Raw genomic sequence first — 26191 nt, 5'->3', positions numbered from 1 at the left:
GCGCTCTAATCTACCGAGCCGTAATGGCGTCCGTGGGACAGTGACAACCGAACCCAGCTGGAACGAGGGCGGTATTTTGCGGAGCCACTTCCGCATCTCCTTTCCTGGGTTGGGACAGCTGCTCCAAGCAAAACGCTTTTCTCACAAACTTTATCTCAAAGTTAAGGTAAGCCGTGTTTGCTCATAGTTCCATTTGTGTATTTTGTTGAAGTGAGCGAAAGAGTTAACCAAACGTACGAGGACGTTCACAGTCGAAGTTTTGCTGGACATGAAAACAGTCGAAGGAACAACTATTTGCTGGCTAAACTTCAGTCGTTTGGTTCAACACTTTTTTATTTGACGTTTGTTCCGAACACAAACAAAATGAACCACGCGGAAACACGTGGCTAACAGTCCACATTCTAATGACTAAAATGGAGGTATTTAGAACGTCCCTGTTTAGGTGTTGTAGAGACAAACTGGGTGTGGTGGACACCCAATGTCCCAGAGGACATCTCCAAGTAAGACGGAAGTCTACTCAAGAAAGGGACACTGGTCGTGGCACTGGATAACTAACATGCTACCCCAGATTGATTGCGCCACATATCCGCAATTAAAATATGGCACAAATATACGTATCTGGGAAAGATTATTTTTGAGGCATTTTTCTAAGGCGGAACCTTAAAAAAAAGTGCGGACGCTGATTGGACGATAGCCCCCCTCGAGACACCCCGACCAATCCGCATCAAGCCATCGTTTCATCAAGGGCAAGCGCGAAAACATCGTCTGCTGTGAAAAACAAACTTTTCATGAAGTTTGGGAAATTGGTCAATCTTATATAACCGCTTTGTATTCTGACAGTTTCAAGTATCAAACATGAGAGGTTTTTAACAAAAAAGTGACATTCATTTTCAGTGGCAAAAATATTTAATATTTCAAGTATCTCTTCCTAAATGTTATATCCAATGTACGTAATTTACCAAACTTGACTTTTTTTCTAATTGCATGTGATTGATGGCAACAGATGTTTTGTTTGTGAATGCTAATGTTTCACTGTCGTTGACGGCACTGGACGTCCAATTCATTCTGACCAGGAGGGGCTAACGTTTGCCAAAATGGTTTGGACATCTAGCACTGTCAATGGTGACTAATGAATTCAATGAGTGCCCTCTAAGGGTTTTAAAAAAATCCCACAGGAAAGAATTAACCATGCATTCCAAAAACATCAATTATACATTCAGGAAGACTGTATTTTGCTCCTTAGTGTGAAGGTAAGTGTGAATTTCTGACATGTTAGTTTGCTTGACTGGCATCCAGTTCAGGGTTTACCCAAGTCCAGCTCACCCAGTAGCTGGGAAATGATACATAAAAGATGTATAAATTTAATATATTGGGCAAAAGTGTACCGGACAGACTGTTTAAAAATTGGGTGGGTGCTTCCGTAGATTAAATTGACCATTATACAGCAATACAGGAATTTTTGCCAAATAGTTTCATACCCTAGTATCAATCATAGTACTGGTTTTGCATATCATGATGCTCTCAACACGTCTTATTTCTTATGGCCAGTGTTTTACGTGAATTCAGCCATCCGTTTTCTATAGTGATTGTCCTCGATAGTGTTTGTCCTCGATAGTGTTGTGACCTGGAGTCTGTCCAAAGGTACGTCAAAGACTGGTCGGCAGCCAATCACCGCTTACAAAGAGTCCGAGACATTATCCACACTTATGTAAAGTTCGGGGCCTAGAATGGTAGTCCTGCAAACTGCAAATGAGGGAACCCAAATTTACCATTTGAACGGGCTAGCGATGATCACTCGCTGCCAACCATCCTAGTTCTAATGAATTGGACACATGTCACCATGAATGGCACCGAACGAGTTAAGAACAAACTTATTCTGTGTCCTTCTAAGCAAAAACAAGACCAAGTACTGTACTACTCTACATGAATTAATAAATGTTGGAGCAATAAGTTCCCGTTCTTCACACACTTTTCAAAGTGCCCTTAGTGTAACCCGCCATTATGAATTGCACCATTATCCATACGGCTCATTTATTAACTCATTGTCCTGTTTTATAAACAACAGCAGGGAAAGTCCACTTTATTGTGCTACTAAATCAGTACCACAAAAGCTCAAAGCCAAAGCCCATTCAAATCATCGACTTTCACACGTTAGTTCCAAATCCCCTCTTGTGTAACCTTCTTCCCTTCTGCCATCTGATTAATCCTCGACCTTTTGATTGTTAAGTCATACAAATGTAAAAGTTTCCCTCTGTAATATCAGAGAGGAAACAATCATGTATTTACATTGTTGAAAATGTGGCAAAGTGCCACTGATGAGGAAACATCATCCATTTTGCCTTTTTAATTTTTTTTTTAGTTAGTCAAAAAGTTTTGGGTCCTTCATTTCCCCGTTTTGACTAAGAGAGTGGCACAATCTTTAATTTCCGGAACCCAATAGCTTTTGACGCAGCCAAACGCAGATAGGTGCGGCGCTACACCTTCACCGCTCGCTGACCTTTCCCCTTCCTGCGACCTGAGGAGTGAGCGGCACAGAAGCGCCGAGTAAGACATCTGTCTGACATTAGCGGCTGTGCAGGGGAGGCGTCCTCCTGCTCGGAAGCGTAGTGCGAATGGCCAAACAATTTGATTCATTCCGTGGTTGGCAATCAGCACTCGTGCATTGCACTTGCACAAGCGAGTACTCTTCTTACGTAACTCCAATGTCAACAACTTTATTTTTCATCCACTCTATTTTGCTCCGCTACGATTCGTGTTCGAGTCCAGCTCACCTGTTAGCCCAAAGATGGAAAGTGAATGGATTAAATAAGTAAATACTCATAAATAACTGAAATATTTACCAATCAGTGCCGTTTGTTATACAATACCACAATTTGATAGGCTCCTGAAATAGTGCTACGGCGCGACAGAACCGGAATGAATTCAACAAAGCAGAAAAACATGTCGCAATACAATACTATTTGTGGACAATATCCGGAAAGGAGAAACAAAATCCTCTTTCTCTCAGAACCCACAACATTTTTTAAAGGCACTTTTCCTCCCATTCTGCAGAGTTCCAAGTAGCAAACAAAGAAGGAGGAATGGCTTATTTTATGGACAAACCAACTTTCACTCAGCCACTGTAAGACCTACACAAAGCAATTTCAAACATGTTCCCTGCCATTCACGATCACAGACGTCCAATTGAAAGTCTATCGTTGTTAAAATCTTGCCCATGCTAACATTTTATGGAGCACTTTTTTTTTTTAGATTAGAACTTTATTTCATCCCGTATTCGGGAAATTTCCTTGGTTGCAGTAGCAAGACAGACACAGAAGACATTGTAGACCTAGGTAAAAAACGACGTAAAAATCCAATTGATGATCTATCATTGTCAAACTCAGCCAATAAGTTCAATACTTTAAAATCTTTAAAAACCAAAGCCTCAATGAGTATTATCCGGGGCCATGACCGTGTATTTTTACATTTTTTTAAAATGTGATTCATTTTGTTTTACTATTTCATTGAATTATTTTTTTAAACTACGTATTTGGAAAAACACAGGCGGAACGCTGAAAGAGTGGTTAACACGTCCGGCCCGTCACATCTCTAAGTTCCATTCACCCTTGTACGCTCGGTCAATATTCTTCACACCACCCTCAAAAGCCCCTTTTTCATAAAAAAAATACATTTCTGGACTTACACTCACCCACTCACTCACCCTATTGCCATCCCGCGCTCCCTTACAGCTAATGTAATGACATACTGACTTTTCACGATGACACAGTGACAGGGCAGCCATTAAACTGGATTTTCATGGAAAACCAAATCGATCCTTGGGAACCTTGTAATTTGAACCATTCTAGTTCGTAGCGACACAATTTTTTGGGTGAACAAAGGAAGGGAGGGGTGAGCAGACAACAGAACATGGAATATAGAACATGTAGACTACATCGAGGTCACAAGGCCCTGGACAAAGAAAGACTAGGCAGACAGGAGTCATCCTATCTGGTCTATAATCCTTATAAAGTGTGATTTATGGGTGCGTGTGTGTGTATGTTAAGATTCTCTCGCTACGTTTGTCCAAACCGTGCAACGTAGAGAGTTGAATTTTTTTATGGTGGTCAGAAACTGCTGTTGGATTGAATTTCTTCACCTTCTCTAAGTGTGTAAACCCAATCTTCAATTTTTAGAACACCCATTTTTCAAAAGAGATTTTTTTTAAATAGCGCAACAATTGTCTTTTGGTTCTAAACAAGCACAACCCCTGCTTGTCACTAACTATAATAAGGAAAGCATGAATTAGTTGATTCGTTAAACGCAATTGCTCCAACGGTTATTGAAGGCCACAATATTAATATTTGGCATGGCCCAAAATGTTATGTCCATGTAAGTGAATGCCAGGTCTCTATGGGGTTTAGTTAGGGGGGGAAAGTCAGCTGCCCTATAAAAAGTTAGGGAAGAAATCAACAAGGTAATCATCAATGCTGTTCTTTATTGTGCTGTAGAGCAGCTGTTTCAGGATCTGACTTTGTTACTACGTGACTCCCACTTGTTCCAGTCATTTCCGATCATTCCCCCCATAGTCATAAAGGGTCCATCCTGAACTTTAAACTTGGTGTTTGTGTTCTGGAGAAGCCCAGTGCTTTGCTCACGGTTGAAAGGTTTTCTCATCCCGTCTATTGTAGCTCTTTTCCTGCCCTTGGGGATCATATTTTTAAGTGTGGCTTAAACCATAGCTTAAAGACTAATATCACATCTTTATTACTCTTGCCCTCCACCGCTACCTTTTCCTTTTCGCTTCACCCCCACAGAAAGTCATTCTTCGTAACCCCCCACCGCTCACGTCAGAAAGTTTGTCTTTACCTGTGCCAAACATTTCTTGTTAATGTTCATTTCATGCCATATCTGCAGGGTGGCTATGATGTTTTGCCAGATAAAAGACCATTCATTTGTGCTTCTGACTCCACTCCACAGTGTCATATGACTCAAATAAGTCTTGGTGTTTCTCCAGGCTCTACATTAGGACCCTCGCTGCTAGTCTGGAGGGTGAAACGTTTGTCTTGGGCTGCCTCCAGCCCATAAATCAACTGTAAATGCATTACAGGCCAAAATGTTTGCCTCCACTAAAGGTGGCATTTTCCCTTTTGGCCCAAACAGTTTAATCCTCCTCCCTCCCGTCTGGCGTCTTAATAGCAGTGTGAGAGTGCGGGTAATCCGCTCAACACCCCATCTGATTAAATTGCCATTATTAATGAAATGTGTCTCCTGCTTGCATGGCCTGTTGTGTTGTCTTTGTAATGTTACCACTGTGATATTGAAAAGTTGTTATTAATAATCCCTACTGAGCAGGGAAATAAAAAACACTTTGTGTAAGTGGGAAGTATTCATGTCCAAATGAGTGGACCCTTAATGAAGTTTTTTGTGTGTGTTTCAATAAAACCCACATGATTTAGTGCAGGGGTTGGGAACCTTTTTGACTAAGAGAGCCATAAACCATGCATATTTTCAAATGTTATCCTTTCAGAGCCATAACCAGAATTGGAAAAGTAAAAATACATGAAAACGTGACTTTTTTTGTCACATGTTTTCATGTACAAAAAGTCTCAGAATTATTTTGACAATGCTGTTGCTAATCAGAGTATTTTATTTGATTTTGATTCACTTTTTTTATAAGGGACAAAGCTCATGTGCATTTCTGATTCCCTGTTAGCTCATGAAAACGAGTCACCGAACCAGCAGTGGTCCACAAGCGCTGTCTTACTTGAAGTTGAACGTGATGTAAATGACCAGGGAATCAGACTTTTGCTATTGGAATTGGGAGTGGTGGCAATCAGGACTTAAGTTCAAGTTTCCATGTCAACCTCTAAAGGAAGACTTTTGGGAAGCAGTGCAATAAACAAACCATTGTTCACTGTGCAGCTGGGCCGCAACCACATTGTCAGTTTGACAGATAGTCTCCTAACTATGGCGTCGATGTGCGGCTTGCAACCATCTAATTCAGTGGAAGCGTGTGAAATGTGCCCAGAAAGTGCCCGCCGATGTGACACATGCCAGTGGAGAAAGGTCAGTTAAGGTTCCCATGCCACCTCCCATGTGTCGCTGTTTGGAATCGTACAGCTGTCTGCCTCCTTCTTATTCTTATCACACTCATGTTAAGGGCCAGTGTGTTGATGATAAAATGGAGCCAGGTCTTCCTGTTCACTCATTATGTTGTTAATTTATCATGTCGGCCTGTCGCTGTGCCATATGTTCAGAATTAAAGATGTAGGCGGGTGATACAGTGGTTTAATGGAGGTCTTATAACAAACCAGAGTAGACGTACTTTTCATATCTTGAACGTAATCTTGAATACGGATGCAAGTTTTTGTAAGGAGCTGCTAAAATGTGGCCTGTCATGTTTGCATGCTTCCTGCTTGAGATAAACGGATTGTTTGGATATAAAAAAAAGGTCTGCGAGATCTGACAGTAAATCTGACATTTTAGACAATTCCATGCGTCCAAGTTTCTGGGAAATTAAATGTGTGTTCTCCTCGAGCCTGCCCAGTGCCCATTACCGTATTTTACGAAAGATAAGACGCACATTTTTCGTAGTTTGGCAGGCCCTATGAGTAATACTGATGTGCGACTTGTGTTTTTTTTCACTCTCTGACCACTGACAGGCTGTTATGTTGTTGTTTCACTCTATAGTTATGTGAAAAACTGTTATGTTAACAGATGCCTATTTAGCTAGTTGTTCTTGGTTTCTGATGAAATAAAATAAAAAAATACCCTCCTAAAAATGGGACGTATACTATTTATACTATAGAATTTATTTTCCTTTTCGTTGTGTATTTTTTGGCTGGCGCGACTCACGTGCAGCTTATAGTCTTTCTCATGTCAATATCAGTTTGTTGGAGTTAGTAAGATGGCTAGTCACTGTTTTTCCAGCTTTTGAATTATTATTTTATTATCGAAATCTCTCTTTCAGTCTTGTTTTTACTTAGTTTGAAAGTTTACAGAAGCAGACAGTATTACCATAAGTCCCTGTTCTGCTTGACACGCTTCTGCTTACCATATTGTGGGTATTGAAAAAAACAGCTAGCGATATGGGCAATGTCCTTTTTAAAATCGACGGGTTCAAGAAAACATTGACCTGTAACAGAATGTCTTCTCTTTTCCTGGTAGGTTTGACGGGCCTCTTCTGTACACATCAGCAATGTCTCAATCGGGAGAAAAAGGCAAGGTGAGTCATTATGGATTTGGACTAGCACCTCGGTGCAACCGCCAGTCAAAACCGGGGCGGTGAAATGTGCTGTCCTTAGCAGTTTAGGTTCCCCAAGTCTAAACTTGGATTTTATTGATTTTGGCAGTTCCCTGATGCAACTGGCTACGTGGGCTTTGCAAACCTTCCCAATCAAGTTCACCGAAAGTCCGTGAAGAAAGGATTTGAATTTACCCTCATGGTTGTAGGTGGGTGGGTGTCATTATTTCCAGATGAAATCTTCTAAAGTGCTATCGACTGCTTTACAAAGTGTTCGGTTCGGACACTCCATTTGTATTGTGTGTTGTCTCTCTTTGTTCTCAGGGGAGTCTGGTTTGGGCAAATCGACGCTTATAAACAGCTTGTTCCTCACTGATCTCTACCCTGAACGCTACATTCCTGGCGCTGCAGGTAGACTCCCACAGACGTTCGCGTCTTTACATGCACGCACACACTGTAATAATAGAGAAATGTCTGCTACAGTGTCTCCAGCTGAGCATGACTTCTACAGGAATGTTGGGAATGCCTTACTTTGGCTTTTCAACTGCGATCCAGACCCTCTCCTCCATTGCCAGCGCGTTCTCTTAAGACTTTTTATATGACAAAAACACACGAGATCCCACAAACCCGTGGCGATTCGACAATCGTGACAAAGTTGTGTGAACTGCTGAGGAAATGATAAATATTGTGAAACTGTTGGGGTTCAGTTTCTGTTCTCCCCACCCGCCAACCACTCTTTGCCTCCCCCAACAGAGAAGATCGAAAGGACGGTTCAAATCGAGGCGTCCACCGTGGAAATCGAAGAGAGGGGTGTGAAGCTCCGCCTCACCGTGGTGGACACGCCAGGCTACGGCGACGCCATCAACAGCCTGGACTGGTGCGTTTGTTTGCTTGTTTCTGAGAAAGGAGGAACATAGTACACATGTCCATAATCGTGTCCTTTCTCATTCTTCCCTCCTGTCATTGACTCCCTTCCTCAACTTTTGTCCTCAACTCCCTTTTCACTGTTTGACTTCCCTCTGTTTGACTGGCATACCATTCCTCTTACGCTTTTTGGGCTAGTATTCACTGGTTGTCTCCAGAAAAAAAAATCTTGGTTTAATGCACTTTTTTTTCAGCAAAAAAAATACAAAGGTTACATCATTCATATATATATATATATATATATATATATATATATATATATATATATATATATATATATATATATATATATATATATATATATATATATTAGTGGTTTTCAAAGTGTGGTAAAGTGTGCTTTATCGTTTTAACATTTTCATGATAATCTGCTGGAAACGGCATCAATGGAACTTCCCAGGTAAAAAAAAATCCGTTTAGGAATGCCAGAATAATTCCGATTTGTATAAAATCTTTTTCCCCTGGGAAAAAAGATAACCATCCCCAACCCTTAATTAACTGTACGAGGCGGTCTTTCAAGTAACATTTTATAATCCGGGCTAAAGACAACTAGGGCTTAGCACAGCTCATTTATAGTCTATTCTTCCTTTATTAATTTTGACGTCTTGTCATCTTTGGCATAAGCACGGTGGACCGGTGATTATAAATTCTGAGGGAAGGCAGACGTTCTGGTGTGGAATTTGGATGTCCCCGCTGTGGCGATGTGACTTTTTCAAGGTCATCCGGCATCATTCCATATTCTTCCATGAGACTAAATCTGGACAGACGTTATAGTTGTTTGAAAATGGACTATAATTGTTTGTATTTTTATTTCCACCCACACACTGTGTGTTAAACTTTGTGAAAACAAACTTTTTGTTTTCTTAATGGAACAATTTCTGGGTCCAGGGACATCAGTTGAACGAGTTGTGCTCCATTCTCACGCCCTTCTCTTTTCCCAATACGCATGAAGCTTCAAGACCATCATTCAATATATCGACAATCAATTCGAGCGCTACCTCCACGACGAAAGCGGCCTCAACCGACGCCACATAGTGGACAATCGGGTGCACTGCTGCTTCTACTTCATATCGCCCTTTGGACACGGGTAAGCTCAATCTGACGTTGTGAATTTGTATATGTGGGCTTTTTGTAAAGATCTTTCTTGAATTTACAGTCATACAAAAGACATTAAATGCTCTTTTTGTGTTCCAGTCGTACCTCGAGATACGAGCTCAATGCGTTCCGGGACTGAGCTCGTATGTCGATTTACTCGTAACTCAAATGAACGTTTCCCATAGAAATGAAAATAAAAACAAATTTATTCGTTCCAACCCTCTGAAAAAACACCAAAAATAGGATATTGGATTGGAAAAACATTTTTATTTGTTCTAAATTGCCATCTATTAACAAAGTAACAAATAACTAGTGGTTTAATACTACTAAAATGTGTTTAATAGTTTACTAAAATTAGACGGATTTCGCGGATGGGAGAGAGACTTTTTGCGCGGCAACACGCTCATAACATAACATAAACAAATTTAAATGAACTTGGATTGCGATGCAGACACACTCAAAAATAAGTTTCATCTAACTTTACACTAAACTTAATTCTAATTTTGTTTTAGATTTTTATACCTTTCTTCTCCCGGGTTGGTTTTATTTGCCCCACCTCCACCCTGACTTTCAGATGCAACCAATAGGGGGTTGTTTGCTTTTGTATTCCCTTCAAAATATTCCCAAAATGATGCACACAAATGTCCTCACAATAGGATAAGGCACGACCACCTGCCAACTTGCCCGGGAAGTAGTACTCCTCTCGTATTAGCGAACAAGCTCCGCCATTCGCACTGACTAACGGGGGAAAAACAGAAAAAATGCAACGCTCCGCCCAGTGCTCGTAGAGACATTACACGAGGGAGTTGTGACCAGAAAGACAGTGCCCGTGATGTTTTTATGAGCAGCCTCTCGCGTCCGCTGTCTGCTCGTAGATCAAAATTTGTCTCGTATCTCGAGATAAATATTTGCTCAAAATTTTACTCGTATTTCAAATTGCTCGTATGTCGGGGCACCCGTATGTCGAGGTATTACTGTACATTATTCAATTTGATCACCTGAGCTCTGGCCAGCCTGTTATTCCCTTTTAGGTCTTTTCCTCTCTCTTATTGTTATCCCTATTCCCCCCAGTTTAAAGCCTTTGGATGTGGAGTTCATGAAGGCCATCCACAGCAAAGTTAATATCGTGCCCGTTATTGCCAAGGCCGATACGCTGACGCTCAAGGAGAGGGATCGCTTGAAGAGGCGGGTAAGGCCAGTACACGGACTCATAATGAATATAAAAACTCTAAAAACAGTATGGAATCACCAGTCTTGGAGAATGTTAAGTTGTTTCATTGTGAATAACTAAAAGCTATTTTTTTAAAGCTGCCCCGTACAGCTGCACACAGAAAATGGGAATCTGAATGTCTTGATAGGCTGACCATTTTTGAATGTGCCACCTGACACTTTTGCGTCCTCCCATTGTGGCTGCTTATATTTTTTTGTTTATAAGGAAAATGGGTGGACAGGAAATGGTTTGGAGGAGGCAGAGAGAACAGAAGAACAAATAAACAAGAAAAATGCATGATTAAATACACATGCTACTTATTGTACAGCCAAAGAATAAGTAAAGGAAAGATAGAGCAAGGCACGTAATGTGAGGTGGGCAATCCTTTATTTGCACAAATAACCTGTGAGTGTTAATAAGTGGACATTTTACTTTTTTTCTATCTGATCACCAATCCTGGCACTAACCATTTTCTGTACTTCAATCTGCCTGGTTGCACCTAGTCATGCGTGAACCCACACTGGTGTGTGTTAGTCATGCAGAAAATGAAACTGCTGTGCAGGGGCCATTCTTGGGGGGTTCCCCCTGCAAACCAAAGGCCAAGCAAGCACTGCATGTCCCTCTACCTGCAGCCCTGGCGGATGGGACCCCGTTAGATCCCCATGACTCAATGCGGTCCCCCCGGCCCATCCAAGTTAGCACTCTAGCAAGACTCCCATGCTCCTCAGGGGCAGGAGAAGATCCCCACCAGGGACAACGGCCCAGTGACCACTGCTCTGCCTTAACAAGGAAAAACTAAATCTGGAACTCAATCCAGTTGAATATTGGTGGTGGAATTTTCAGAAAAACTCCACTTCTAGAAGTGAACTCATTTAAATTTGTAAAAAAAAATCTATGTTAAGATTAATCATTTTTAAAAACAATATATTACCTATTTTTTTATTACAAAAAAGTCATTTGCTCGACAAAAGGTTAAAGGTCTTAATGTCCCATTCTGAATAGCTGCCTCTAAAATAGTTAAATCCAGAAAATGGCCATATGAAATAACTTTAATTTAGATCATGCTAATGACATTTAGTTCTCCATACAAATAAACTGATTAGACAACTTCCAATACTGGTGATTCCATATAATTTATTTTTGCCAGTGGTTGTAATACTCCACTTTTGCCACAATCTTTCAGTGTTCAAAGTATTCACCATCACGACCAGATGCCAACAATTACTTGACCATATTTAATGGCTTGTTTTGTTTACGCGAGGAAGCAAATGTGCGCTTCCTGATTTATGTGTTATTTCAACAATATCAAAGTATGTCATAGGGGGTGTTTACAAGGCGGATGAGCTCATTTCATCAGGTTTTAGCTCGTCCTTCATATTTCCTTTTGGAGCGCCTCCAAGTGTCAGGCGGCTCGCGCGCTCCCAAGTTTCCTGCTGACGAAAGGTGGAAGGACGCAGTTGGACAATACACACGTCACAGCTGATCGCCTTGGTCGCAGGCTTTTCCTGCCTCTGATTACTCTCCGACATAAATTACTTTTTCCACCTGGGGGCTTTTTAATTGGAAGTCACCCCAGCCAGCTCTTCAAAGCTCAGGCATCCCCCCCCTGTGCCTCATTCAGGCCCCGGAGCCGGTGGTCTGGCACATCGGGGGCACTGGCTCAAAGGAAATTTAGTCTGTTGAAGGTTTTTCTCAGCAAGACTGCTTGAAAATCACTGAGGTGGCATTTTGTGCAATTGCAACCTAGCACTTATTTGCACTCACCAATTGGATAATCTAATCTAATCTAAATATGTACAGTAGCCTTTAAAGTAGAGTCACAGTTGAACTGAAAAATGAACGAGGCTTGCTATAAAAATCGACTGTTTTACCGTAACCACACAATGACTATTTCCATCAGCGTTATAAAGGAAACAGATCAAATCAGGTGCCAATCAAATCAGTTTCATCCTACGGTTCAATGTTTTGAGTCAAAATTAATCTAAAATGCATTTGCTCTTTTCTTTTTGTCATTGTTTGTAGTTAACAGAGGCAAACATCACATAGTAGAATATAAATTAAAATTAGATTAGATCAGATAACTTTATTAATCCTGTATTCGGGAAATTTTATTGACACAGTAGCAAGAGGGTGAGCATACAGACACAGGAAAAGACATTTTAGACAAAAATAAATAGGTAATAAATAAGTTAAATAAATAAATAATAAATGAAAAAAAATACTGTCAGATAGTTAATATTCAATTGCTGGAGAGATTTTTTTGTTGGTATATATATATGTCCAGTAGATAAAAATATATATTCTTTGAATTTAGTTGGTAGTTTTAGTCTACAAGATCACCGTTTGATTCCAACGAGTCCACTTTTGAATTGGGACTTCCATCCCTGATTGCTCGGAAGGGCAGTAATAGTTTCCTTGCAGGTGTGACTTCTTTTCACATCGTATTTGAATGTCTCCGGCTGAATTTTACATTGTCGGGTTGCTTTGTGTCGTAACCTCCCTCAGCGCTTCCTGTCCCATTTTCAATAGCACATAACTTTTGTTTTCGTTTCCGAGCTCCTCCGTAGACGCCCATGCCAGTGTGATGAACAAATACTGATAAATAACGTTCAGATTGCACGTGTGTTGAGTGCAAACATGCACTTATTTGTGCAACAACATATAGATATAGAATAATCAAACTTTACTTTTGTCAATATTATTATGCATTTTCACAAATCTGAAGTATAGTATTTGTTATTTTATCTATGCCAGCAATGCATATGGACAATATACAAAAATGTCATGTTTTCTTAATTGAATTCTGTCCTCCATATGCTAAAATACACATTTATTGTTGTTATTTTTTTTTAAAAATCAAATCTTACTGAGCTGAGATCAAAACAATGAAATCAACAGGATACTTTCCTGGTGTAAAATGTGTTCCTTGTTTCAACAAAAATTCGGAATTAGCGTATTCTGACTTGTGTTACATTGGAACAAAACTCAGTTGGAGACAGGGAACCGTCTTTAGAAATAGTTTGAGGAACAGTGTTATTTTTTTCACTTTTTTTTGCAATAGCATTCCCTTTTTCCCCCTGTCGCTCTATATGTCCGACAAGGAAACCCCCTGCTCAAATTCTACTCTCTCAGTTGATCAACTGCACTCGTTCTGCATCAGATTAACTCGAGTGGTTCTTACGGTTACACGTGTGCATCCTGTAATAACAACAACATGCCTTCCTTTGGTGCTTCCAGTGCCAACAGTCATGAGGGGTGATTCATAACCTGCAGAATTTCTCTTACGATATATATCTTTCTTTTTTCCCCCCTGCATTTCTCCCTCTGTAAATGAACCCCCCTCTCCGGAACCCCTTCTATGTTATGCACTTTCTCTTGTTAAAGCCAAGGGAAACAGCTTGTACAGAACAATATACATTTCCTGCAATGTGTCACGAGACACGCACCGGGAGACAACCTGTTGCCTCATGCGGCTCACAATTATGGACAAAGTGGGAGAAAAAGTTGCCATTGTAAATATTTTCTTTTTCTCACTATTGATTGATTTTCAGGCCTTGCAGTCGCTTCCGCTCTTGAAATTGCCCCCACTTGCCATTTCCCTCTTTCCCCCCTCATATACCTCTTGCTTATCTTCCCGTGCATGCGCTAATGCCAATTTCCTTTGGCGGGATCGCGGTGGTCTCCTGCTCATAAATTGCCCAGAGGAGGGTATATTGAGAGGGTGATCCTCTCCGTCTGGAACCTCACGGTCATATCCTGTGTGGGGATTGGGTCTCAATCTACTTGTCTTCTTTTTCTTGTTGTCTTAACCAAGAAAACATCTGGTATAGTTTTTTTTCCATCTGCAGCAATCTTTTAGCCGCGTAATCTCGGCAATTCGAGGTGTTTTTATAGCGTGTGCAACGAACACCTCATCCAGTAAAAGTGTAGACCGTCACACGTTGAGACGGAAGAATCGTCCTTTGTTTGTCTCTCTGAATCAAAGGCAAAGGAGTTTTACCATGGGTTGTTTCTGAAGCTAAAATGACCTTCCAAAACGAGGGTTTGGCGAGAAGTAACGATCTCCTTTCTTGCACAATCACTTTGGCAATAGACAATAGCGGCGGTGCTTTTTTCTTCCCTCTCGATTCCCTTCTGTTTCCTCCATCCCAGCCTTTCCCATGACATGCCCTCATCGCCACTCCTTTCTTCTCTCGGCCACCTTTTTTTTGGTGCCCTACCCCGCCCCGATTAGACTGGCTCTCTCCCTCCCACGCGAGGACCCTTTCTCCCTCCGTCCCTCCCTCACGTTTGGCCGCTCAACTGCTGTATTTCACCCCCGGCCGGGGCACAGTCACAGTTTTCCCCTCATTGTCTGCCTCGATGTCGTCTCCCCAGTGCACTCGAGCATGCACTGCTGTGTGAACAAATCCTACGACCCCGCAGGGACACATTTTTGTCCCGGATGGTCGTACCAGCCTGTGTTTTCTTCAAGTACAATAACAGAACCTTAAAGCTGTTTCAACAGCAGCAAGGTCTATTGAGTTGGGAAAGAGCAGATTAGATTTGCGAGTTTTTGTTCTAGATTTTTACACAATCATATCTAATCAAAATAAAATGAGTTTTATATGCGTTTTTCCCCCCCGATTGTCCTACAATGGTGTCAACTCATTTGTTGTCATTGATGGCAATACAAATACAATCCATTCGAACCGCATAAACAATAGGGAACAGTCAAAATATTAGAAGATTAACGTTGCGATAATACACGAATGAAGTCACACATTGTAAAATTATGAGAGCAAAGCCATAATATTACGTGATTCAAATTGTAATTCACAAGACTTAAAGGCATCATATTACAAGTATTGGGTCGCACATTATAAGGATTATAAGATTGGAGTCATTTTGTTGATTGCACAGAGACTTTTGGCGAGACATCAATTTCAAAACTACTTTTAGTGTCAGGAGGTTGAATATTGAAAGAAAAAAATGCATATTTTTACGTTATGTGAGGTCGGTCTGAACAAAAAACTGCGTTTGGCGACGCGCGACACGTATTTGTTTGAGAAAATGAACTGTTAAAAAAAACTGCACACAGAGTAGGCCTTGAGGACCACCCTGAATCAGGTGTTGTCTTTCTCTTTAACCTATTGGCTGCCATTGATGGTGATAAACAGCCAATCATTTTAAATGGTTCAAATTGCTGTCATTAGCACTGAAACGTGACATTAAATAATGAATGACTTAAATCCTGATGTCATACCAAACAAGATGTTTCAATGTTTTCAGCTCAACTGTTACACACATCAAATGTAAAATGTGTTAGTCGTCATCCTTATCTACCTAGTCCTTCTTTGTACGTTTTTAGTGTTCTGTTTTCCTGCCGCTGTTTCAAACGCGCAGATATATTTGTTTTTGGGCCCTGCCGCAGTCACTGTGTTCTCAATCGCGCCCGTTTAAAACAATAAATATGCACTTTTCCTCATTAAGCCAGTTGCTCTTTAGCACACAATGATCTGCTCTCCAGTGACGATTTCCTTCTTCCTGTCGACTCACCACAGAACCTTTTGAGTTGGTTGACTGACACCAGAGCGCCATGTGTGGTAGACAAAATGCATACCTCACTCACACTGTCCTTTCAAATCTGCCTTAAACACAAGATTACTTGAATAGCCCGATTGTTCCTTCCCATGCTCTTTGATCGCAGGGGAAAATGGGTGGTCTTAACGGTTTTAAGTCCTACAGTAAGACAATGGGAGGGAGGTGTGCGAGGACGTTGACCACGGTGAAGTCATATGACTTTTTGACAGGACCGAGGCTGCGCTGACTTCCTCGGTACTTTCCATTACAACAAATCCAGCTGTTCTGGTCCGGTGTGTTCCAGTCTGAACTGGTTCCGGTGTGTTCCAGTCTGAACTGGTTCCGGTGTGTTCCAGTCTGAACTGGTTCCGGTGTGTTCCAGTCTGAACTGGTTCCGGTGTGTTCCAGTCTGAACTGGTTCCGGTGTGTTCCAGTCTGAACTGGTTCCGGTGTGTTCCAGTCTGCACTGGCTCCGGTGTGTTCCAGTCTGCACTGGCTCCGGTTTGTTCCAGTCTGCACTGGCTCCGGTGTGTTCCAGTCCGAACTGGCTCCGGTGTGTTCCAGTCCGAACTGGCTCCGGTCTGTTCCAGTCCGAACTGGCTCCGGTCTGTTCCAGTCCGAATTGGCTCCGGTCTCTTCCTGTCTGAACTGGCTCCGGTCTCTTCCAGTCCGAACTGGCTCCGGTCTCTTCCAGTCTGAACTGGCTCCGGTCTGTTCCAGTCTGAACTGTCCTTCATCGACCCTGATGGGATCTAACCGGAATGTGCGTGAAGGATCTTTAATCCTGTGAACACAGTTCTATTGTTTCTTACAGTGCCACTTAATGTGAGCCTGTGCTGCTCACATGGGTGGGAGATGCAAAAAAATCACTTCTGGTTACTGTGCAACACCCCTCACCATTTTTCCCCCAAGATTTGATGCTAAGATTGCATTGCGAGACGCTAGCAGTGAATACCGTATTTTCTCGCATATAAGCCGCATTTGCAATTCAAAAAAATGGTTACCGAATCTAGGTTACGGCTTTTATGCGCACAAGACTTGGAGCGTTGCTACACTCTTTTTCTCCAGTAGATGTTGCATACCTGTCAACCTCTGCCGATAACTGCTCTTATAAATGATTATGATTCCCCTTACAAACCCCCAAAAAACCTTACAAACACTGTACGACTCGTACGGTGTTTGTAAGGTTAACATTTACTATTTGTTGGGTATTTTCTGTTTTGCAGTAAGAAAACAGCCACTACTGGATGAATTTCTTATGATATTGAGCCTAATAATGTGCTTCTGATTCATACTGTACCTCAGAAATACCGGGTGTGATGATTTGTCATCATTTTTTCACAGCCCAGCCCTGCTATTCTGTCAAAAAGTATCCTTTCAATATCCCGAGTCATACTTGGGCTTGACCCCGTCTTTGAGGACATTGTTGAGCAAAAGTATTTGAAATTCCCATTCATGTTATTCGCGGTCAGCGTAACATAAAGCACAAATGTCGATCCCCTGATAAGAATCAGTGAAACGTGATTCATAGAAAAATATAACATTCTCTCTCCTGCCATTTCAGAGTTGTCTTATCTTACTTTGTAATTTCCACAAAAATCCCCTTATTTACACTCTCGCCAGCACACCGGCGTTGCCTTAGGATGACATCCGATTCCACTCCAAAGTGGATTTCATCATCTTTGGCACTTTTCGATGAAGTTGCTTCTCACTCGATGCATAGCGGTTTATCCCCGCAGCCAGAAGCCGACAGGGGGCTTGGGGGTTACGTAAATGTTACTTCTAGTGGCTTTTCTCGCTAGGCTGTTTTTCTTCCTCCTTTTCCTCTTTTGTGTTGCACATTCCTGCGGAGCAAGTGCATTTGGAGACGGCAGTTGGAGAGCTTTTCTGTCTATTTACACAAAGTCATTAGTGAAGCTTGATGGACTTCCATCTCTGCAAGTGCAGCCTTTTCTTTCTGCTTGAGTTTCTCTCTTGCTCTCTCATTCTCGGCACTGTTGATTTCCTAAGAAGGCTCATTTCTACTTCCAAGTATTGTTCCCAGTGGTCAGCCAGGCCATACTTACTAAGAAGCTCTGCTCTATCTTCCAAAACTATGTGTTTTGTGTGTATGTGTGGTAAGTGTTGTTCACACCACACCCGGTTTCTCGCTTTTTTCCTTGTAACTTTGTCAATTTCCCTCTGTTATCTACGGGTTTTTTTCAGGTTTGGTTTATGACCAGTTAAATAATATTCCTCCCTTTTTGCACATCGTAGCGATTAAATTGTTGATTGTTTTCATAATGAATTCTCGTTGTGATTACATGTTGTACACCCCTTTTAGTACTCCCTTTTTGGGGTGGTTTAAATATTTAGGGAAGAGAGTAAGAAAGATAAAGGTGGCCAAGATTCTGACTTTTTTTCCTCAGAATTAAGTCAGAATTCTGATGATATATTTTCTCACAATTTTGACAATAAAGTCAGAGGATGATGGTAGAATACAGACTTTATTTTCAGTAGTATATAATCAGAATTCTGACTTTATTCTCAGAAAAAGTCAGCGCCTTGGAAGAAAGTCGGAGGATGAAGTCAGAACATTATTCTCAGAATTGTGTTTTTAATGTCTGAATCTTGGCCACCATTTTTTTTCTTCAGTAGCCCCAATCCTCATCCATAAATATTATAGTAAATTTCGCTAGAAAACATTAACCTCTGCCCTAATATCTGCATGAATATTTTTCCCGAAACAACATTTCACATTAAGCGACAGTATTACCAGAAGCTCAGGCTTCCTTTTCCAATTAATATCAAGGTTGACTTTAGAGGACCATTGTTCTCAACACTGACGACACTAAGTGGAGTTGCATAGCCAAGCATAACACCTCGGAGTGTGTGTATGTATGTGTGTGTGTGTATGTGTGTGTAAGGGGGTCTCCTAGCAGCACAGGATGGTCATAAAATCAAGATGGACCCAGCTGCCAACTTTTGTGCCAACAAAAATATACAAATACAAGGAGGAGAGTGCGATGAACCAAAAAGGATTAAGTAAAGCTGCAGGAGACAACAGAGATTTGAAGGAAGGCAAACTGTGATTCTGGCACCTGTTCGCGATTATAGGCGGCATACCTTTTGTGCACGTAGCATTATCTTGTAACATTATCAGCAACATACTTGTCAGCTAAGAAGTTTTTCCCGTATTTGATACGTTTTTTGATCATTTCAAGTTGTACAAGTTTGTACAGATTTTTTTAAAAGTACGTTTTATGTAAAAACGATCTCGTTTTTTTTACTCTAATCCAGATCGTCTCAGTCACTGGTAGCAGACAAATACGCCGTGGTCGACTGCTAATATTTATATGCTTTAAGCATAATCACAGCTGCCAACCTCCGTCGACCCCGTTTCAGGAGAACCCTAGTCACATTTCCGTAGTTTATCCGGAGTGAATGCAGTTCATGCAAAATCGAATCATTCGTCAGAACTTGTAACTCTGATGATTCACAATGCATTCTTGTTACTGAATTCTTCCACTTTACAGTGCAGTTGAATCAAGATGGCAGAAGCCGAAGCGATGGTGTGAATTTCGAGGCATTTAAATTGGAAATTTGGTACTTTTCTGAAATGGTTGCTTCAAAAAAAAATTTGTTGACATTTTTGGGGGGGATTTCCGAAGCTTAGAGAGGTTCTCCGGAGTCCCCGAATTTCCCTTCCATTTCCGGGTAAACTCCTGAAATTCCAGAGTATCTCTGCATAATGTGCCTTTCACACGTCCGCCTTGTATAAATATAGCGCGTCAGCAAGCAATGTACCTAGACAGTCAAGCTGTCACCGTCACAAAGCGACATCTACAGAATCTTGCATTTAGTGCATACAAAAGGCGGACCAACTGATTGGGCACCCCGTCCACTTTAGAAAATTTTAGACTTAAGTGCGCCGCTCTGCATTTGTACGTTATTATTATTTTTTTTTTAATTGCTTAGTAAGGGGAGCAATTTGCCGAGGTTGACAGGTATGCAGCAACATGACAAGACCACGTTTAGGCGCGATTGATTAGTAAACATTGCTCATGCAGCTTTTCTGTTTTTCCACGATAAAGGGGGCTTCGTTTTGACATATCAGTGAAATACCATGACAGTAAATCATGCAGGATCTTTAGACAGAGCATGACATGTTGGCAAAACGCTCATGATGCAAACATACACAGGGAAATACTAATAGGTCGGTTTTTATTGAGTTATTTTAGTCATGTTTAGAGGAGAGAGTGACAACATTTTAGGGCTTGAAGGAGAAAGTAAGAGGTCATTTGCGTTTATTTTTTAGCAGCATATCTCGAAAAGGCAACAATAACTTGATCAATCTGTTCCAAAAATGAGCAACTTGCTGTTGTTTCCAGCACATGCTCGGAATTCTGGATAAATCGACTAGGGAGTATTGGGAGTTTGGAAAACCAGGGGCACACCCCACCTCTGATCCAAAGTCAGCTAGAAAATGATCTTGCACACCCATGCTGTGACCCTACTAGAGATAACTGATACACAAAAAGGATGAATGTTAAATGTCGGTATCTCGATTGGCTAGAGGCCTAATGCATTTATAACATTCAATGCACGTCCAGTTCCTGTCAAGATAAGCTACCCCTGAAATCCAAATGGAAGCGAAAGATCTTTGTTTGAATCTTTCCACAAAAAAGTCATTATTCCAAATTGGAATATGAAAGAAAGGTTGATATTCTATGTTCAGATTTCCGCCTCTTTCAGACAGGAGAAGCATTAAATATCTTAAATAGTTGCTGATTTAAAAAAAGAAAGAAAACTAATGAATCCAATCAAATCCCCCACCATACTGTACTGTGGTTTTGTTGTTTGTTTCTTGTTTCCTGCCATTGTGTGAATGGGGTTTATTTTTTCACGGAGCGCACACCGTCCAGTCGCCGCGTACGCCGGACGGTGAGAAGAAGCCCTGCTCTTGTGTCTCCAAAGCCTGTTTGTTTTTTCTTCCGCGCCACAACAATACCTGACCCTCCCTCCCACACACACGTACGCTGTGCACATTTAGCCATAACAAGTGTGCAAACAGGAGCTGCTCTCCATAGGAAAACCTGCTCTCACTTCCCGCCATCCAAGCTGACTCACCGCCATTTCTTTATACTCTCTTCGACATGAAAGTGGCCCCCAGAAAAAAAAAGTCAGGAAAAGCATGCCTCGACATTGCTCGGCTACGTTGCATAACAATACTGTAAGCTCCGGGGAACACAAAAGACAAACGCTGCCTTGATGTTTCGAATAATAAATACAGACGTGTCCCATGGTTGAGGTCAAGAGAGACCCTTTGTTTTGAATATGTCTTGTTTCTTCAGCAGCCTTTGAATGGAAGATGGTGAGAACTTTACTTGTTTTTTAGAACCGAACTTGGCTTTTTACGACTCGTTTTAGAACCGAAACGCACATCGTCCGTCTTCATACTTGGGTCCTCCGTGGGGGTTTTTAGTGAATGGAGTCCGTTACTGCAAAGAACCCACGCGCTGTAAACTGCAGCTGTATTTTCGCCACCAGAGCCAGCGTTCTTGAAACAAAGACTCTGTTTTAGTGTGCGTGTGTAGGAGCTCCTCAGGGATTGGTTTTATGAAACATTTTTGGGGTTTGCACATCTGATCTGAGTCAGGATCACAGAAGGTTGAAGAAGGGAGTGTTTGCAAAGTGGTCACGACCCCACTCAGCCGCCTCACCCTCTTTCTGCCTTTTAGATCCTGGACGAGATCGCAGAGCACGGAATACGAATCTATCAGTTACCTGACGCCGACTCGGATGAGGATGAGGAGTTCAAGGAGCAAACCAGAGTTCTCAAAGTGAGTGCGTCTACGCCGGGGACACAACTCCACCTGCTGGGCACATAGTTGACTTTCAGCTTTATTCGCACACGTCAACATAGGTCACCATAGGATTAAAATGGGTTCAACAGACAATTGACAGCAATCAATTTATACTTCAAAAACAAACAGAGGGAAATTTAGATGGAAAACTCCTATTGACGGTAATAGACGTCCAATACATTTAAAACGATTGCTTCTAGATCCTCCCAGTTAAAATATATTGTATGTCTATACTACTCTAAATGGATTGAAGGAGCAATTCCAACCAAAATTGGACCTCTCATTTTTCCAGCCCAAACTTCCTCTTTTTAATAACAATCCTTTCATTTGTTTTCTGGGCTGCTCATCCTTGTGAGGTTCGTGGGGGTGTTTGAGTCTATACCAGCAAACTATGGACACCCTGAATTGGTGGCCAGGCATTTACAGGGCACATGGAGACGAACAACCATTCACACTCATACGTAAGGGCAATTTAGTGTCCAACCGGCCTACCCTGCATGTTTTTGGGATGTGGGGGGAAACCGGAGTACCTGGAGAAAAGCAACACAAGCTCAGGAAAAAACATGCAAACTTCACCCAGGAATTCCTGGTATCGAACTCCCAATATCAGAACTCTGAGGCTGATACAATAACCACTCTTCCAACAACCTGCCTAATACAGTCTTCCCTCGATTATCGCGACTTCACATATCGCAATTTTTTTGCTGCTATTTATAATTAAAAAAAATGTGTGTGTGTGTGTGTGTATATATATATATAAATATATTTTTTATTTTTCGTAAAAATGTAAATCCATGCTGAAACTTGTAAGCGGAAGCCTCTCTTGCTACTAAATGCTATAATAGGGGTGACCCTACTTTGTGATTTTTCGATTATCGCGGCCATGTCTGGTCTACATTAACTGCAATATTCGAGGGATTACTGTAGCAATCTTTAGTCTTAATCTGTGTAGTTTTGACACAATTTGACATTTAAAGTGTGCAATCCCTCACTGCTACAAACATTTCCGGACACCAGTGCAAAATCACACGAGGCGTTTGTTTACACTGTTGCCAGGCCACACTCTTTACCCGAGGATTTATTTTCTGTAATAGTGTAACATGTGGTTGTTAAATTTGGGGAGAGTCAGGCCAGTTGTTTTTACTGCTGCTGCATCTCTTAATTTTTTATGACCTTGCTTTGCCTTGTTCTCCACTCAGGCCAGCATTCCCTTCGCCGTGATTGGCTCCAACCAGCTGATCGAGGTAAAGGGCAAGAAGATCCGCGGTCGCCTTTACCCGTGGGGCGTGGTGGAGGTGGAGAACCCCGAGCACAACGACTTCCTCAAGCTCCGCACCATGCTCGTGTAATGAGTCCTGGGAAATTGACCGTAAAGTGCCCACCTAGCAAAATACCAAGACCTCATGTGCTCGTTACAGGACGCACATGCAAGACCTGCAGGAGGTGACCCAGGACCTGCATTACGAGAACTTTCGCTCAGAGAGGCTGAAGAGAGCGGGACGGTAAGATGCGTTCGCGTTAACCGACGCCCCGGAGATAATGCGCTCTTCCACGTTTAACCTCGGCTCGTCACCCGCAGCGCTGTGGACGAAGATGTGATGGATAAAGACCAGATCCTGCTCCAGAAAGAGGCGGAGGTATACGCACGCAGACAAAACAGTCCGGCGACAAATACGTTTATCTCGATGTTTACCCATTTGAGTGGCTCGGCTTCCTCATCACGCTTGAGGATCGTGTTTGTACGCAATCACAGATGTTTGTAAACAATTTTAAGCAGGGACAGGATATGACCTTAGTTCCTCTGGGGGTTGCTGCCATACTTTTATGGTGGGAATGACCTTCATTTGAAAAAGAACAAGGGCCCGCGATATGAATAGCTTGTATTGTATAGCCTGCATACGTTAAGACAATGCCATTGGCAGCGATAGACGCTCGAACTGAGAGGGAATGTTCGGTGCCACCCCTTCCAGTTCAAGTGGAATCGACTTCCATTGCTATCAATGGTAGACAATGAGTTCGTTTTTAGGGCAGTTTTGATATACATAAACATTCCGATTTTTCTGAGATGACTTCAGATTGTAAAATTTCAACTCTGCGTTAATAAATTTGAGGAAAAAATATTTAAATTGTAGGGTTAAAAGAAATTAAAAAATTTAAATTCATAATTTTCATTTTAACTTTAGCTAAGTTAGAACAAAAACACTTCAAATAATGACTCTCCTAATGCAGTGTTTCCCAATCACTTGCTAGTATGCATTGGGAAATTACCTGCCAAGAAGTTATACATTGTAATATTCCAAGAGAAAATTTTACCAGGTTAAAATTGGAATTGAAATATGACAAACAATAAGTCCATGTTGTAATATTACAAGATTCAAATCCTAATATTGCAAAATTAAAGTTGTTTTGTTGCTTATTTTTAATGTCACGTGAACAAACAAAACTGCTTTTTGCGTAATATTAAGAGATTGAAGAAATCTTAGGAGAAAAATGCATAAAAGTACAAGAATAAAATCAGTACATTACTTGTTTTTACGTCGTGGACCGGAAACAAATTGAGGTTCTGCAGAGTCCAAATTTTGGCGACGGAAGGTCAGTGTGAAAAATGAGATATTCAAATATGTAATAGAATAGAATTTATATTTTAAATACAGGTGACATAGTTTTATATGACATTTTTAGCCAGTGGGGGCAAAAAAGCTCAAAAACCATGTCCTAATGAATCCTAATGTTGTTAACCCTTGTCCCCGCAAGAGGGCGACAGATGCCCTAGAAATTAAGTTAAAAAAATGCCCCAAATTGTATTTCTTCTCCCTTTTATCATTCATAATCATCACCTAAAATTGTTATTTGATTCCCATTTCCTCCAGCTGAGACGCATGCAAGAGATGATCGCTCAGATGCAGGCACAGATGAAGATGAAAACAGATGAATGACAACACACCAAGTCAGCCAATACGATCCAAAAAGGTCTTTTAGGAGTTGTCCGGGCATCAAATTACGCCTTTTAGTGCGTGACCCTTTAGTTCTTGTCCTTTTTGTGCCTTTTTTCAGTGAACTAAAGTTCACTTTTCGATCCCTCTCTCTACAAATGACACATCATTATTATCTTTTCACTGTGAACTTCCTTCCACATGACGCGGTACTATCTCTCTTATTAATATTCACTGCATGCTATTATGAACCACTTTTAGATGTTATAAGTAAACTGTAGGCTTCTGTTCACGTCACACACGCTACAGCACGATGTGTCCTTTTTTCCAGCCAGACATTTTGTCCTTTTGTCACCGTATCATCATCCCACGCTGTTTTTTTTCTTTTTTTTCACCCCAAGGCTACTATAAAAATAATCAAAATAACACACTAAAAAGATTGTGAGTGTCAATGCCATTTTGATACTGTAGTTTTATTTTGTAAGCTGTATGACAGCAGTGTCTTCACTGCAAAAACTCATGTTCAGGAATTCTTTATCTACAATATAGTGGTAGCTAGACTTCGTTTTTTTTTTTCAGGTGCTAGTAAACATCTTAATTTTATGTACTGGATAATGGTCAAAACATCAAACAATTATGAGACATTCTTCCCCGATGAAGTGTCTTCAAGCTGTTAATTGCCAAAATTTAAAACAAACTACACAATTATATTTACCCGAACCATAGCTTTGCCGTAAGTTCAATTAATCTACAGTTGGAATAAGCTTTAAGTTATGAGTTGTAGGTCGCAAAACAAGTTAAACTTAAGTCAAGGCATCCACTAGACTAGATGGACTTTGTTAACGGTCAGTTGAGCCATGTTCAATTTTTTACTTGTTACATGTGGTATTTTCATGTCCAAAATATTGTTTTGGAGACTATTTACCTTCCGATTTTACGCTACCATGCAAATGTACGCTCGTTAAACTTGACTGATTAGATCCACTTCAAATGTAATAAACCTTTGTTTACAGAAAACATGTTTGTGCATTTGGTTTTCTGTTTTCATGAGGTGAAATGTTTTCTACAAAAGAAATATTGCAATGCGTCAAGTTAAGAAATAATACAAATTTTAACCATTCTAATGTCATGTTGCTAATTTAACGATTTATAAAGCACTTCATTAATTGGTTGTCATTCACGATCATTCACTTTCAGCCTCTCAGTCAACGTGGATTGGACGTTCAGCATGTCCAATGGCATTCATCTTCACAGGTGATTTATTTTATTGCTGTGTGTATTCATTATTCAAATAATGGTTAACAATCTAACTTTTAATACGTAGGTGGAAGTCACATTTTAGGTCATGTGAGTGACACACGCTAATAGAATGAGCTAAAAAAGGCTTAAGGTATTTTTA

At 41.0% G+C, this 26191-nt stretch overlaps 1 protein-coding gene across 1 annotated transcript; it reads left to right on the top strand.

Moving 5' to 3' along the window:
- On the top strand, nucleotides 1–25809 carry LOC144074555 (septin-2). The gene is made up of 12 exons (XM_077601047.1): nucleotides 1–166; nucleotides 7147–7204; nucleotides 7332–7431; nucleotides 7547–7633; nucleotides 7976–8099; nucleotides 9099–9233; nucleotides 10313–10430; nucleotides 21734–21835; nucleotides 23059–23204; nucleotides 23278–23361; nucleotides 23439–23496; nucleotides 24730–25809. The coding sequence occupies exons 2-12, from the start codon at nucleotides 7178–7180 to the stop codon at nucleotides 24793–24795; spliced, it is 1047 nt and encodes a 348-aa protein (XP_077457173.1). The 5' UTR covers nucleotides 1–166; nucleotides 7147–7177; the 3' UTR covers nucleotides 24796–25809.
- The last annotated feature ends 382 nt before the right edge of the window (nucleotides 25810–26191 follow it).

This window comes from Stigmatopora argus, chromosome 5 (assembly GCF_051989625.1).
Source record: "Stigmatopora argus isolate UIUO_Sarg chromosome 5, RoL_Sarg_1.0, whole genome shotgun sequence".
Taxonomy (NCBI): Eukaryota; Metazoa; Chordata; class Actinopteri; order Syngnathiformes; family Syngnathidae; genus Stigmatopora; species Stigmatopora argus.
The sequence above is the reverse complement of the archived record's forward strand: the minus strand, read 5'-3'. Positions and strand labels throughout refer to the sequence as shown.